At 44.9% G+C, this 12,021-nt stretch overlaps 1 protein-coding gene across 2 annotated transcripts in view; it reads right to left on the bottom strand.

Moving 5' to 3' along the window:
- The window catches only part of Eif2ak4 (eukaryotic translation initiation factor 2 alpha kinase 4), an 85,433-nt gene that overhangs the window by 41,562 nt on the left and 31,850 nt on the right, over window positions 1–12,021 (bottom strand). For both annotated transcript variants that reach the window (XR_015680386.1, NM_001105744.2), the window contains 6 exon segments: window positions 11,771–11,928; window positions 10,141–10,676; window positions 6,099–6,205; window positions 4,673–4,830; window positions 1,458–1,885; window positions 415–484 (listed from right to left, as the gene is read on the bottom strand). Coding sequence is in view for 1 of the 2 variants with exons in the window: in NM_001105744.2 (NP_001099214.2) it covers window positions 415–484; window positions 1,458–1,885; window positions 4,673–4,830; window positions 6,099–6,205; window positions 10,141–10,676; window positions 11,771–11,928 (1,457 nt within the window). In the remaining variant the exon portion in view is untranslated.

The following is a 12,021-nucleotide window of genomic DNA, read 5'->3' as shown; positions in this document are numbered from 1 at the left end:
AGAGGACACTGGATCCCCTGGGACAGGGTTTACAGGTGTCGTGAGTTATCATGTGAATGATGGGGACCAAGCTCAGGCCTGCAAGAGCATAGTTAAGAGCTCTTAACTGCTAAGCCATCTCTCTAGCTCCTCTGTGAGACTTTCCACCATTTGAAAAAGTATGTCAATTTTCTTCTATATGTCAGTATAAAATTTATGATAAATTTATATATGTATATATCAGTATAAATTTATGATGTGAATAAAAGCCAAAAATAGGATTTATTTTATATGAATGGCTGTATTTTTAAACTGATATTCACATATCAGATTAAGGTTCCGACATTCTACCTGATGTTTATAACATTAGATGATGTCATTTCCTTATATATCATGCTCTGAATGGAACTAGGTAACTTCTACTTACATATTTACCTGATTCTGACTTTTACTGTTTTCATCTTCATTGTCAAAGATGATGTCACTGTCAGAATCTGAAGCAGGTCTTAAAAGAGGGAAATAAAGACATATTAAACCAACAAACCAACCAATCAACAAACGCCGACATTCTTTTTAGTTCACCAGAAAAGCAAAGAAGCTAGAGCATTCTCCCATGGGTGGTCTGAAGGAGGACGGCCTCCGCAGGCTTATACAGTGAATGCTTGGTCTCTGGTTGGAGATTAGGAGCCTTGCTGGAAGGCTCTTTGGGGTCTCTTCCCAGCAATAGCACGGTAACTAAGACACACCACTACCCTACAATACCAATACAGATGGGCTGTTGTTTTTTTCTTTTCTGTTACCTAAACACAGCACTTTTATTTATTTATTTAAATCTTTATTTTGTATGTATGGGTGTTTTGCCATCATTGTCTGTGTGCCATGTGTAAGCTGTGCCTGTAGAGGCCAGAGGGGGCGTGTGATTCCCTGGGGCTGAAGTTACTGATGGTTAGCAGTTAGGTAGGTGCTGGGTATCGAACTCAACTCCTCTGAAAGAGCAAAAAGCTCTCTTACCCAGAGCCCTCTCTCAAGCCCCTAACAGAGAACTCTTTAAGAAGGAGTTTGATTGTTTCACAAAGTAATTAATTGTGAAGAGGTGTAATAAATTATGTCCAACTGAGTACAATGAAGTAAACTGTTAAGACAAATGACCTTGGGTCATAATTTCGTGTCTGGTGGGCAGTTAGTTATCAAGACTCTTAAGTGGTCCACAGAGTTGGAAACTGATTTAAAACAGTCACAAATTCTCTTAAATGTATCAAGATAAAGTACTGGAAATCACATCTGCTTTTCCTTTCTTCTGGCCTTGGATGTGGGTAATCTTTAAAATTCCTCTGGGTTGCAATTGGCTACTCCCCGAAAGAGGAAGTTTCTTTAGTTTGCTTCTTTCTTAGCAGGGTCAACAACACTGGGATTCTGAGTACCTCTGGTGTGAGCCTTTTATTGGGTTAGGGCCGGGGTCCTCTATCGCAAGCACTTACAGAAAGGACTGTGAGAAGACACCATCGCGCTCGTCCTCATCTTCCTCATCGCTGCTGGAGTCCTGGCCTGTGACTGGGAAACGGGCGCTGTTAGAGCGCTCTGCAGATGTGCTCCACTCCACTGAGCTGCTGAGGATGGGCGGTGGTGCTGCAGCCTCCACGCTGCCCAGTTCCTCAGTGTCGCCTGATGCTTTCCCGCCGGTGGCTGAGCTGTTCTGGGCCTGGGGTATGTAGTCTGGGGGTGGTGTCCCTGGCACCGCTGGGCGCTCATGCCGTTCGATCCAGGCGTTGTAGTAGCGTACAATGTTCTCATGGTGCAGGCGCGATAGCAGCGTCACCTCGCCCTTGATCCTGCGGAACTGCCTGCTTGCAGGGTTGATAGGGATGCGCTTCACAGCATAGCAACAGCCATCAAGCTTGTTTTGCACCTGCCGGCAGTAGGGGACAGGACCTGGTCAGATTCCTAGCCCAGAACCCTGCACACTGGCATTTTTACCGAATGGTCCCGTTTCCTCCCCAGCAGAATTTGGAGTCTGAGAACCCATAATAAAAGTTAAGAGCCACAAAGCTTGGATTTAAGCCTCGGTTGCCTCAAACAGGGAAAAAGTTCAAGAAATTCCTATGTGAGGATTCTGCTGGAAGGCCCTGGGGAGGGCATGCATTTCATCTCTCTGCTTCCTTGTTTCTTTCCCTTTTTCCTCACCCCTCCCTCTACTCTCTTTTTTGGGGAAATATCTCACTATGTAGCCAGGCCTGGGACTTGACATCCTTCTACTTCAGAGCTGGGATTACCAGAATACACCTTTTCTTTCGTTTTTAGGCAGGGTCTTGTTTAGCCCAAGCTAGTCTCAAACTCCCTATGGATTAAGCTAACCTTAGACTCTGCAGCCTCCTGCCTCCGTCTTTTGAGTGCTGGAATGCAGGCATGGACCACCGTGCTTGTCTTAGTCATTTATTTCTTTATCAATAAGTGTAACATTTTCTTTAAAATTAGGTTAACATTTGGAGTCATAAGTTCCATTAATTTTCATGAAAATTACTTCCTATTCTTCCATTGCTATATTTGCTAAATAAATATCAAAATACATTTTAATTTTAAAGTAAAATTAATTTTCTAAAACCAGTGTTAAGTTTTTATCTGATGATTTTATTTTCTTAATCCTCAAAGTCACCAAAGATGGATGAAACTCCAGAAATTTTAACAAAGCTAAATTAATTAAAATTAAATTAAAAATTATTTTATGAAGAATTTCTAAGGCATGTAAATTTGGGGGAGATATTCCGCTTCCTTGAGACTCAGTTTTCTTACCTACATGGTGTTTATACATTTTCACTGCTAGCTGAATGGGGACACTAAGGAATAAATTCGAACATATGGAGAAAGAACTCTCTCACAGCTCCAGGGAGGTGTGCTTGACCAACAGTAGTAGAGATCACCATCAACAGAATGCTGCCCATTGATTTTTGTCACCCAACTAAGATTCAAAACGGTGATATAAAATCAAGCAATAAAAACAGGAGCACAGAGAAACAACAGAAAGTCTTCAAGGCCAGTGTGCTCGCTCACACAGCGCCCTCCCAGAAGGTTCCACTGGTTTGACTGAACTAAGGGTACCAGCTTTTCCTTCACATTTACGTAAAAAGAGTTAACGCACTGAAAACTCCTAGCAATTCATTTGTCCAGATGTGTTCAAATGGTGAAGGGCAACTGCTAAAGAAGCCTGATGGTGAAACTGGCTTCTCCACTCAGTCTGGAGAGGGGGTGAGAGCTGGGGTCTCAAGAGGAGAGAGGGGGGCCTCAGGTGAAGATGCCCTTGGTATGTACGGCAGCTCGCTAATCATCTTTAAGATCATGTAAATGAGAAAGGTTATAAGGGCCCTGTCCAAAAAAAGACAAGAAGAGAAAGAAAGAAATGAAGTTTGTTAGTGTTCAAATTCAAGAATCTAAAAAAAGACAAGGAGTTAATAAAAATGACATTGTGAATTAAACTCCTCCTAGAACTGTGAGTTTCCTTGTAGGATACCTGCTAAAGGCTGGCCTTCTTTTATTGTGGGACAATTACTTGTTTTGGCTGAGAGGCCTGCACAGTAAGAGAGACACTTCTAAAATGGAAATGTAATCCTAACACAGGGAGACGTAGGCAAGAGGGCCAGGGGCTGAGGGCCATCCTTAGCCACACTGAGTCAGAGAACAGCCTGGACTGTATAATCCTCAAAAACCTGTCGGGGATAGCTCACGTGTAGAGTGTTTGCCAAGCACACACGAACCCCGGGTTTGATCTCAGCACAGCATGAAACAGGCCTGGGAATAATGGCTTGAAGTCCCAGTACTCAGGGGTCAGAAGAAAGAAGAGGAATCAAGGCCTTGTGTTTTCTAGGCCAGGCCAGGTAACATGAAACCTTGACCCAAAACAAACAAGCAAACAAACAAAACCCAACGAAACAAAACCCTCCAAAACACACAAAAATCAACAGCAAACTCGAGTGACACCTGCTTTCCTATACACTTGGAATTACACACACACACACACACACACACACACACACAAACACACACATACACACACACACCCAAAGGAGAGAGGTCATATTCATATGTAAACAAAGGCATGTACCTCAGCTGTTCTTCTTACTTTTTAATCTGCATCTCCAGTGGGTTATAAAACATTGAAACAGCAGAAGCCTCTTCCTATATTACATACTAAAATTTACCCAGATCAAGGGAGCGGAGTCCTAGCGGCGGCAGACTGTAAAATATCTCTTAATCTTCCATCCTCCTAAGCTAGAAAGTGAGAGCCATAAGACGGTCTCCCAGCAGGAGTGCTTATCTCTCTTCTAACTTTGGAATCCTTTCCTCTATGACGACCCCAACAACGGGGAGGGTGGCAAAGACAACTCTCTTCCTGATCGAAAGAAGCACCGGAAAGTGTTCTTCAGGCAGAGACCTTGACCACTGACGATGATTACAATCATGGTTTTCTTTTTTTCTTCATGTCAGTGTTCTGAGCCAACCAAAGACATAGGAACAGTGTATTCTTAATATTCTTAATGGGTCCAGAGTAGCATTAAAGAAAGCCTTTAGCTCCAGGAGGTAAAGGTGCTCACAGCTTCTAAGAGTCTTATTCACTTCCCTTTCCTCTCTCAAGATGGAAGGGAAACTAAGCCTGAGGCCATGGGAGTGAAAGAGAAAGGGGCTGGGAACAACCCTGTCATACCTTGATGACAGCTCCAAAAGCTCCTTTCCCCAGAAGCTGTAGTTCTTCAAACTCAATGAAGTATCGAGAGAACTGTCTCTGTGTCTCAGTGAAGAACGCAGCGCTGGGCAGCTGGTTGCTGGGGATGATGGTCTCGATGTAATCTTGTCCCCCAGAATCTAGAATAAAGCAGAAGCATTAGGAATCAGAGGGCTGGGCTGAGAGATGGCTCAATTGTGATAAGGGCTCATACTGCCTCTGCAGACTGGAGTTTGATGGTTCCCAGCACCCACAGTGGGCAGCTTACAACTACCTGTAACTCAGCTCTAGGGAGTCTAGTGGCCTCTTTTGGCCTCTCTGGGCACTGCATCCACATGTGCACACATAACCCCCTCCCCCACATGTACACATAATTAAGAATTAACAACAACAACAAAGCAGACAGCTCACAGGAGCCAACAACGTAAGTATGAGAGGAAGGGGCCCCAACTAGTGGTCTGAAAAAGCACTTCGTATCCTTTGACATCTTTTCTCACCTGGTCATCTTTAAAACAGGCAGGAATCTACAGTTAGCCCATTCTACAGGCAATGGTTCAGGGATGGAGAGAAACTGAACTAGGCAGCTGGAGCCCAAACTCAGGTTTCCTGTCCACTCCAAGCTCTTCTAATATAATGTGGCAATGTGGGTAACACAAGAAGGGGATGCCCGACCACTTTGTTGGGATGATGTCACAGGTGAGGCAGGTACAGGATAGAATGAGGGCTGTCATTGGATGAGAAGGAAGGATGGGTGGGAGAAAAGTTTGAAGGAAGAGGAGGAGACAGCAGAGTAGCCGAGAGACTACATGGAGGCTGACATTAAGATTCCACGCTGTACCCTTACAAGTTGTTATGAATGTTCATAAGGGATGGATGTGCACAGGGCTGTGTATGTTTAGGTGGGCAATTATATCTTATCAATTGGATCAGAGGTTATTGTGTGGTCTTTCATGTAGCAATTTAAGTGTAAGAAAGTGTGCGGAGGCTAGAGACACTGGGCCGCCTTGGAATTGGGATGTGTGCTTCTGGCGAGATATCTACCAGATATCTTGGGGCACTGCGGTGACGGACCTAGTGGGGGATAAAAGAGTTCTTATTTTTAATAATTTTACAATAACACCACTTCATCAATAGAGGTTAGAACTAGGGTTGCAAAGCAGTCCTGTACACACAAGGCCTGCACACAAAGGATTAAGTGAGGCCTGGCATAGGCAAAGAAATAATTTAGGCAGACACTCTCAGTTTCAGGCTTTGTGTTTTCATAGCAACAATAAAAAAGTCAAGTGTGTAGGGCATGCCTGTAATCTTAGCACTCAGGAGGCAGAGGCAGGAGGACCAAGAGGTCTAGCCTGGACTACACAGTGGGACCCTATCAAAAACAATGAAAGGCAGGCAGGCAATAACTCACCTTCAGGACTCTGCTCCACCAAAGGCATTTTTGGCTGAGGGTTTATAAAGCTGTGTTTCAGCAACTGTTGAGGGCTCCACCTTTCCTTGTCGTCCAGGCAAACACACCTCGGAGGGGGAGGGAGAATCTCAGTGTGTACAACGTAAATGCCTTTCTGGTTCATCTACCCAGTTATCTATGACTCTGCTTTTCTTTTTAAATACACATTAGCAAATTCATGTTACTTTTGGAAGAAAATTTACTTAAAAATGAATTTAAATGAATAAACACCACTTTACGGTTGGCATGTTCTACAGCAGACTGGATTCAAGTTGAAAAGAGGAAAGAAAAACCAACTACACTTTGTTAACTACAGAGGGACAAATGATTTGAAATGCTCTCAGGCCATAGAAACCAGCTTTGAATTGCCACTTCCATTAGCCGCTTAGTAGCCTGCCCTGCTGAACCTCGACTGTCGAGGACCCGACATAAATCTGACTTCCAAGACAGCGGTCTTGAACCTGAGGATCTGAACCACAACGTCAAAGCCCCAAGGCCAGCCTGCTCTGCCTGCCAGGTGACAGGCCAGCCTGCTCTGCCTGTGAGGTGAGTGAAAGGCCAGCTACAACCACAAAGTGAGACCCTGCCTCAAAGGGATGAATAAATAAATGATAGAGTTCTCTCTCGCCTGCCGTCCCTCTTTCCTTTGGTTTTTTTGTTTTGTTTTGTTTTGTTCTCTTTTGAAACAGGGTTTCTCTCTGTGTAGCCCTGGCTATCCTAGAACTTGCTCTGGCTTGAACTCAGTGAAATCCACTTGCTGCTGCCTTCCAGCACCCAGCTATCTCGTAATTTCTTTTTTTTTTTGGTTCTTTTTTTTTTCGGAGCTGGGCACCGAACCCAGGGCCTTGCGCTTCCTAGGTAAGCGCTCTACCGCTGAGCTAAATCCCCAGCCCCCTCGTAATTTCTTAATGTGCATCACTACAAACCCTTTCCTCTCTGATACTGTCTACAAGTGCACAGCAACCCACCATAATGCTATGGAGGATACTGAGTTTATTTGCCTTTAGCCACGGCCCTTCAGCCATGTCTTAAAATCTCATGTCAAAATAAATATGCCAATAAACATCCTTCTAAACTCCTACATCAGCTTGGACCCACTGGGATTTCCTAATACATTCTCTAGTTTGATTGGGGTTATTTCCAGTTTTACATACCCACTGTACTGACCATGCCTACACATGTTCTGTTAAGTTCTAAAGTGCACTGTCATCTCTGAGTCTACCACCGTGGCATTAATGTGACTGACACAACAGATCTGGACCAAAAATGGTTTAAAGCTTCCTGAGAGTGAACTGCAGCTTTGAGGAGCTCTTTCATGACAGGATTATATTTTCAGAACCCAACATTTTGGCAGTAGAGTGGCTACCAGCAGCAGCAGAGGCCATGCTAGCCTTAGCTTCGAGACTGGAAGGGATGGCAGGCCTGGAACTTTCCACAGTTCTTCCTGCCAAGAACAATGAGAGCTGCAGTCTGAGTGCAACAGGGGCCAGTGGCAGTGCAGGAGAGGTGTGAATTCTCAACCCTTGGAGAGCCAGGCACCTACCAGAATTTATTTATGATGCATTCTCTTACTGTCAGGATTGTTTCTCAATTTCTCAGTCTCTCTCTCTCTCTCTCTCTCTCTCTCTCTCTCTCTCTCTCTCTCTCTCTCATACACACACACACTCTACACATGCTGTATTAGATTCTGAAGAGCACTATAACTCTTACTCAACTGTGACATTAATGTGACTGCTGTGACAATAGATGTGGATCAGAAAAAGCTAACGCATAGTGAGAATGACTTCTATTTTCAGATATTTATAGCTACCAGGACTGTGTTAGTCCAGGATCCGCCATCTGGCTCCAACACCTGAACTCTGACTCACCTTACAGATGGCTTCCCAAGGGTGTTAACTAAATATGGTGGGGATCACAGATGGAGTCCACTCTGCTTTTGTGAATACTTGCTTATTTTGGTAACTGGGGTGGACAGTAAGGCTAACGACCCAACACTCTAAATGTTTCCCACCTCAACCAGGCAGTCCAGAGGCCCCCACCCCAGAAGGGAAGTGTGCACACAGTATCCCAGATGACAGCTATGTTAACAATGTCAGAACAAACCTCAGATCTCACCTTCAGAAGTGACAGAGGAAGCTGTTTGAAAGTCTCAGCCCTTGGACCCACTGCCTGGCTGTGAGAGGAGAAGCGGGGTAAAGAGTTCAAGGGGACATGGGAAAGATGGAAATAAGACTTTTCACTAGTAATTCATTATCCCATCTGTCACTTCAGCCACCCTCATTGTAGGCCTAGGGAGCTTAAATACATTTTTTTTAGCATTCTATTTTGGGGGCTCAGTGGTTAAGAGCACTGACTGCTCTTCCAGAGGTCCTGAGTTCAATTCCCAGCAACCACATGGTGGCTCACAACCATCTGTAATGGGATTTGATGCCCTCTTCTGGTGTGTCTGAAGACAGCAACAGTGTACTCATATACATAAAATACATAAATTTTAAATGTTAAAAAATTTTAAAGGTTTATATATTTTAAGGAGAGAATGTTGCACACACACTCAAAGTTGGCCCCTTTCCTCAAATGAGGAAAGTATCATGATGGCTACTTTTAACAAAACACCGATAACCTCATTGAATGCTATATGCTGCTTAAAGACAGGACACAGCCTGAGAACAAACACATCATCAACACAGTGTGTGCTGCATAAACTAACCCAGCTCCAATGTCACAGCCAGTCTTAGGTGGCTGCCAACCCTGTGCAGTCAGTCCACCACTGATGAAGCTCTGATGTGTGGCAGAGGGACTGCTCAAATGCAGAGACTGCCATACATGTGGCCAGTGAACTAGTGGGTGACAGGGATCGCTATGGTCAGGTCACAGCAAAGAGATGTGAAGGCAAGAGAGAAGAGGAAGAGACTGAAAGTGAGTGACTAGGGAAACGAAGGTGAGGCAGACAGAGTGCGGAAGGAGGAACAGCGCAGGGCAGGTCTGCAGGAGGCTGCTCCAGAGGGGTGCCGGAAACAAGTGAATGCTCATATTATTAGAGACTGAGGGGCAGTGCCGGCTTAGACTGAGAACATTCAGGGTTAAGGCAGAGACTACTGAGGGGAAAGACCTGGACAAATAGTTTAGGACAAGGAAAGTATCTTTATTAATGACTCCCTCAAGCTGGACAGAGCCTGGCTGGGGGCCAGCGAGATGCAGTGGAGAAGGTGGTTGCTCCACAAGTCTGATGATCTGACAATCTGAGTGGGATCCCTAAAGCCCACAGTGGAAGGAGAGCATAGACCCCAGAAAGCTGCTCCCTCACCTCCACAAACATGTCAATGTGTTCTTGCTTTCACAGACATGGAGACACAGACACACATACACACACACAGACACACACACACACACACACACACACATACACAGACAGACACACACGCACAGACACACACACACAGACACACACACACGCACACACACACACACATACACACTCACTTTTTAAAAAGCTGGCTTTGTAATGATTATGTACTTATGATTCACAAATGTGGAAAATCCTCTGTCTAGAAACAGGCAGTGGTTTGATCCTCTGACCTGGCTGAGTGAGACAGCCAATGGAGGAGCAGTCAGGAAGAAAGAGGGCAGAACCACACTTCTCAACTGGTTTCCTGAGGCTTTCTCTTTGGTCTCCTAGGACTCAGCAGCAAAGTGATGGAGAAAGTCTACCACATCCAGGGCACTTCTTATCACTGCCAACCCTTCTGGGATAGATAGGAATGGGAAAAAAAATTCTATTCTAGGCAGTCTCCCAAAAGTAGTTTGAGTATCAGTTATTAAACTCAAGGTGGAAGGCTGTACTGAGGAAAGAGAACACGAGTCTGGGCAAAGATTTGCCCTGGCTCCCTTCCTCACATCTCGGCCTCCCCGTTCAGCCTCCCCGTTCGGCTCCCTTCCTCAGTCTCATCCTCTCCCTCATCCTCTCCCGTACAGGAGGAAAGCAGGAACAAACCGTGACACTCACTTCTTCAGGAAGTCCTGGAAGTCAGCTGGCAGATCACTGGGGATGGTCACAGGATACTCCTCACACTCCTGACCTTGGCTAAGAGACAACAGCAGGAGGCCAAGACGCCACACATCCCCTTTCTTCCCGGTTTTATAAGGCAGAGCACTGTCACTAAAGCGAACTCGAGTTTGCTCAAAAACATCCTCCTTGCAAATGTCTGCCAGGCGCTTAGAGATGCTGTAGTCTGTTATCTTGACGGTGCCCTCAGCATCCACCAAGACGCTGGCGGTGCTCAGCACCTTGTGCACCACCGAGTTGCGGTGCAGGTAGTCCAGGCCCGCCAGGAGCTGCGCTGTGTATTTGCGCAGCTGGTGCATGGGCACAGGGCCTGAGTGGCTCAGGTGTGCAGCGAGAGAGATCCCACTGATGTGTTCTGCCAGAATGTCGACCACAATGGAATCCTTCTCCTCTCTGGAGTTCATCGCAAAGTAGCGGACAATGTTTGGATGGCTCAGTTTCACTAGGGAGCTGAATTCTGTTTCTGCTCCTTGAATCTGAGAAGGATATTAGGCAAATGATGTTAGCTAGTGTTTCACTCCAAAAGTATGGTGTGAGATGGAAAATATAGTTTCAAAGATGAGAAAATAATAGCCTGAATCTTTCCCTAAACTGATAAATCGACCTGATAGTGTACAAAAATGCAAGAAATTTTAGCTAATTACCAACTTCAATGTCAAAATGGGGTATCCAAATACCATAAAATTGCTGAGTTGCTTTTAAAAATCAAACTTTTTGGATATGTGTGTGATAAAAAAAAGCAGAAAAAAAGAAACATATTTAAAATAGTTTTCTGATTATACTAAGAATCATTGTAAAATGGATTAAATTCCAGGGGATGAATGTGTAGTTCAATTGGTAGAGCATCTATCCAGCAGGCAAGAGAGCTTAGGTTTAATTCCCAGTACTGAAAAATGTAAATTTAAATATAATACAAAGGGAAAAAATCCTCAGACTTATTTATATGATCACCATCCAAAACTAACCATTGATTATGGTGTGCTGTAAAGGTCTCTTGCTTTGGCTGCTTTCTAACCTCTTTATTAGGCCAAGGCTAAATACAATGTTAAGTGCTCCCCTGAGTTCAGCATTATCAATTCACAAAAATTCCTTTCTCATTAATAACACTGCAGAGAAACAAAAGAAAAAATCCCTCTGATCCCTCAGAGGTCAGCTTTAAACATCTCAGAAGAGCAGACAAAACAAATAGCTGCAAACAGCACAGCTACGAGGTGGTAACCAGCCCCTGTAAGGTAGGTCACGGAAGACAGGAGGGTGTGAGGCTGGGGTGGGGTACAGAAGTGGGAACAGAGCTGAGGCTGGTGAAGGCAAGGGTCCCGTGGTCCTCACTGTGGACCATCTGTGGGAGCCAGTGGGAGCAGGCTTTTGCTTCATCATCTACAGCTTGCGACTGGGCTTCTGGACAGCGATGACAAACATACTGACATTTTTCTTTCATTTTTGCATCTAAGACAAGGGCTTATGTAGCCCAGGCTGGCCTCAAGCTTGCTGTGTAGCTCAGGATCACCTGGATCTGCTCTTCCCACTCTGGTTCCCGAGTACTGCGTACCATCACGCCCAGTGAGCCTACCTGCTTTTTACATTTATCGATCTTCTCTTTCTCTTGACTGGTAAGGCAAGGGCCCATCTTTTTCTGCCACTGAAGGACCCACTCATACAACAAGACAAAGCTGCCCGTGGCTGTTTCCAATGCATTGTATACCACCTTCCCCAGCTGCTCATCGCTGCCTGCAGAGAGACAGAAAAGCTCATCACATCTTGTAAAGTGTGTGTGTGTGTGTGTGTGTGTGTGTGTGTGAGTGTGTGTGTGTGTATTACATG

The sequence above is a fragment of the Rattus norvegicus genome, chromosome 3, assembly GCF_021556685.1.
Source record: "Rattus norvegicus strain SHRSP/BbbUtx chromosome 3, alternate assembly SHRSP_T2T, whole genome shotgun sequence".
Lineage (NCBI taxonomy): Eukaryota > Metazoa > Chordata > Mammalia > Rodentia > Muridae > Rattus > Rattus norvegicus.
The sequence above is the reverse complement of the archived record's forward strand: the minus strand, read 5'-3'. Positions and strand labels throughout refer to the sequence as shown.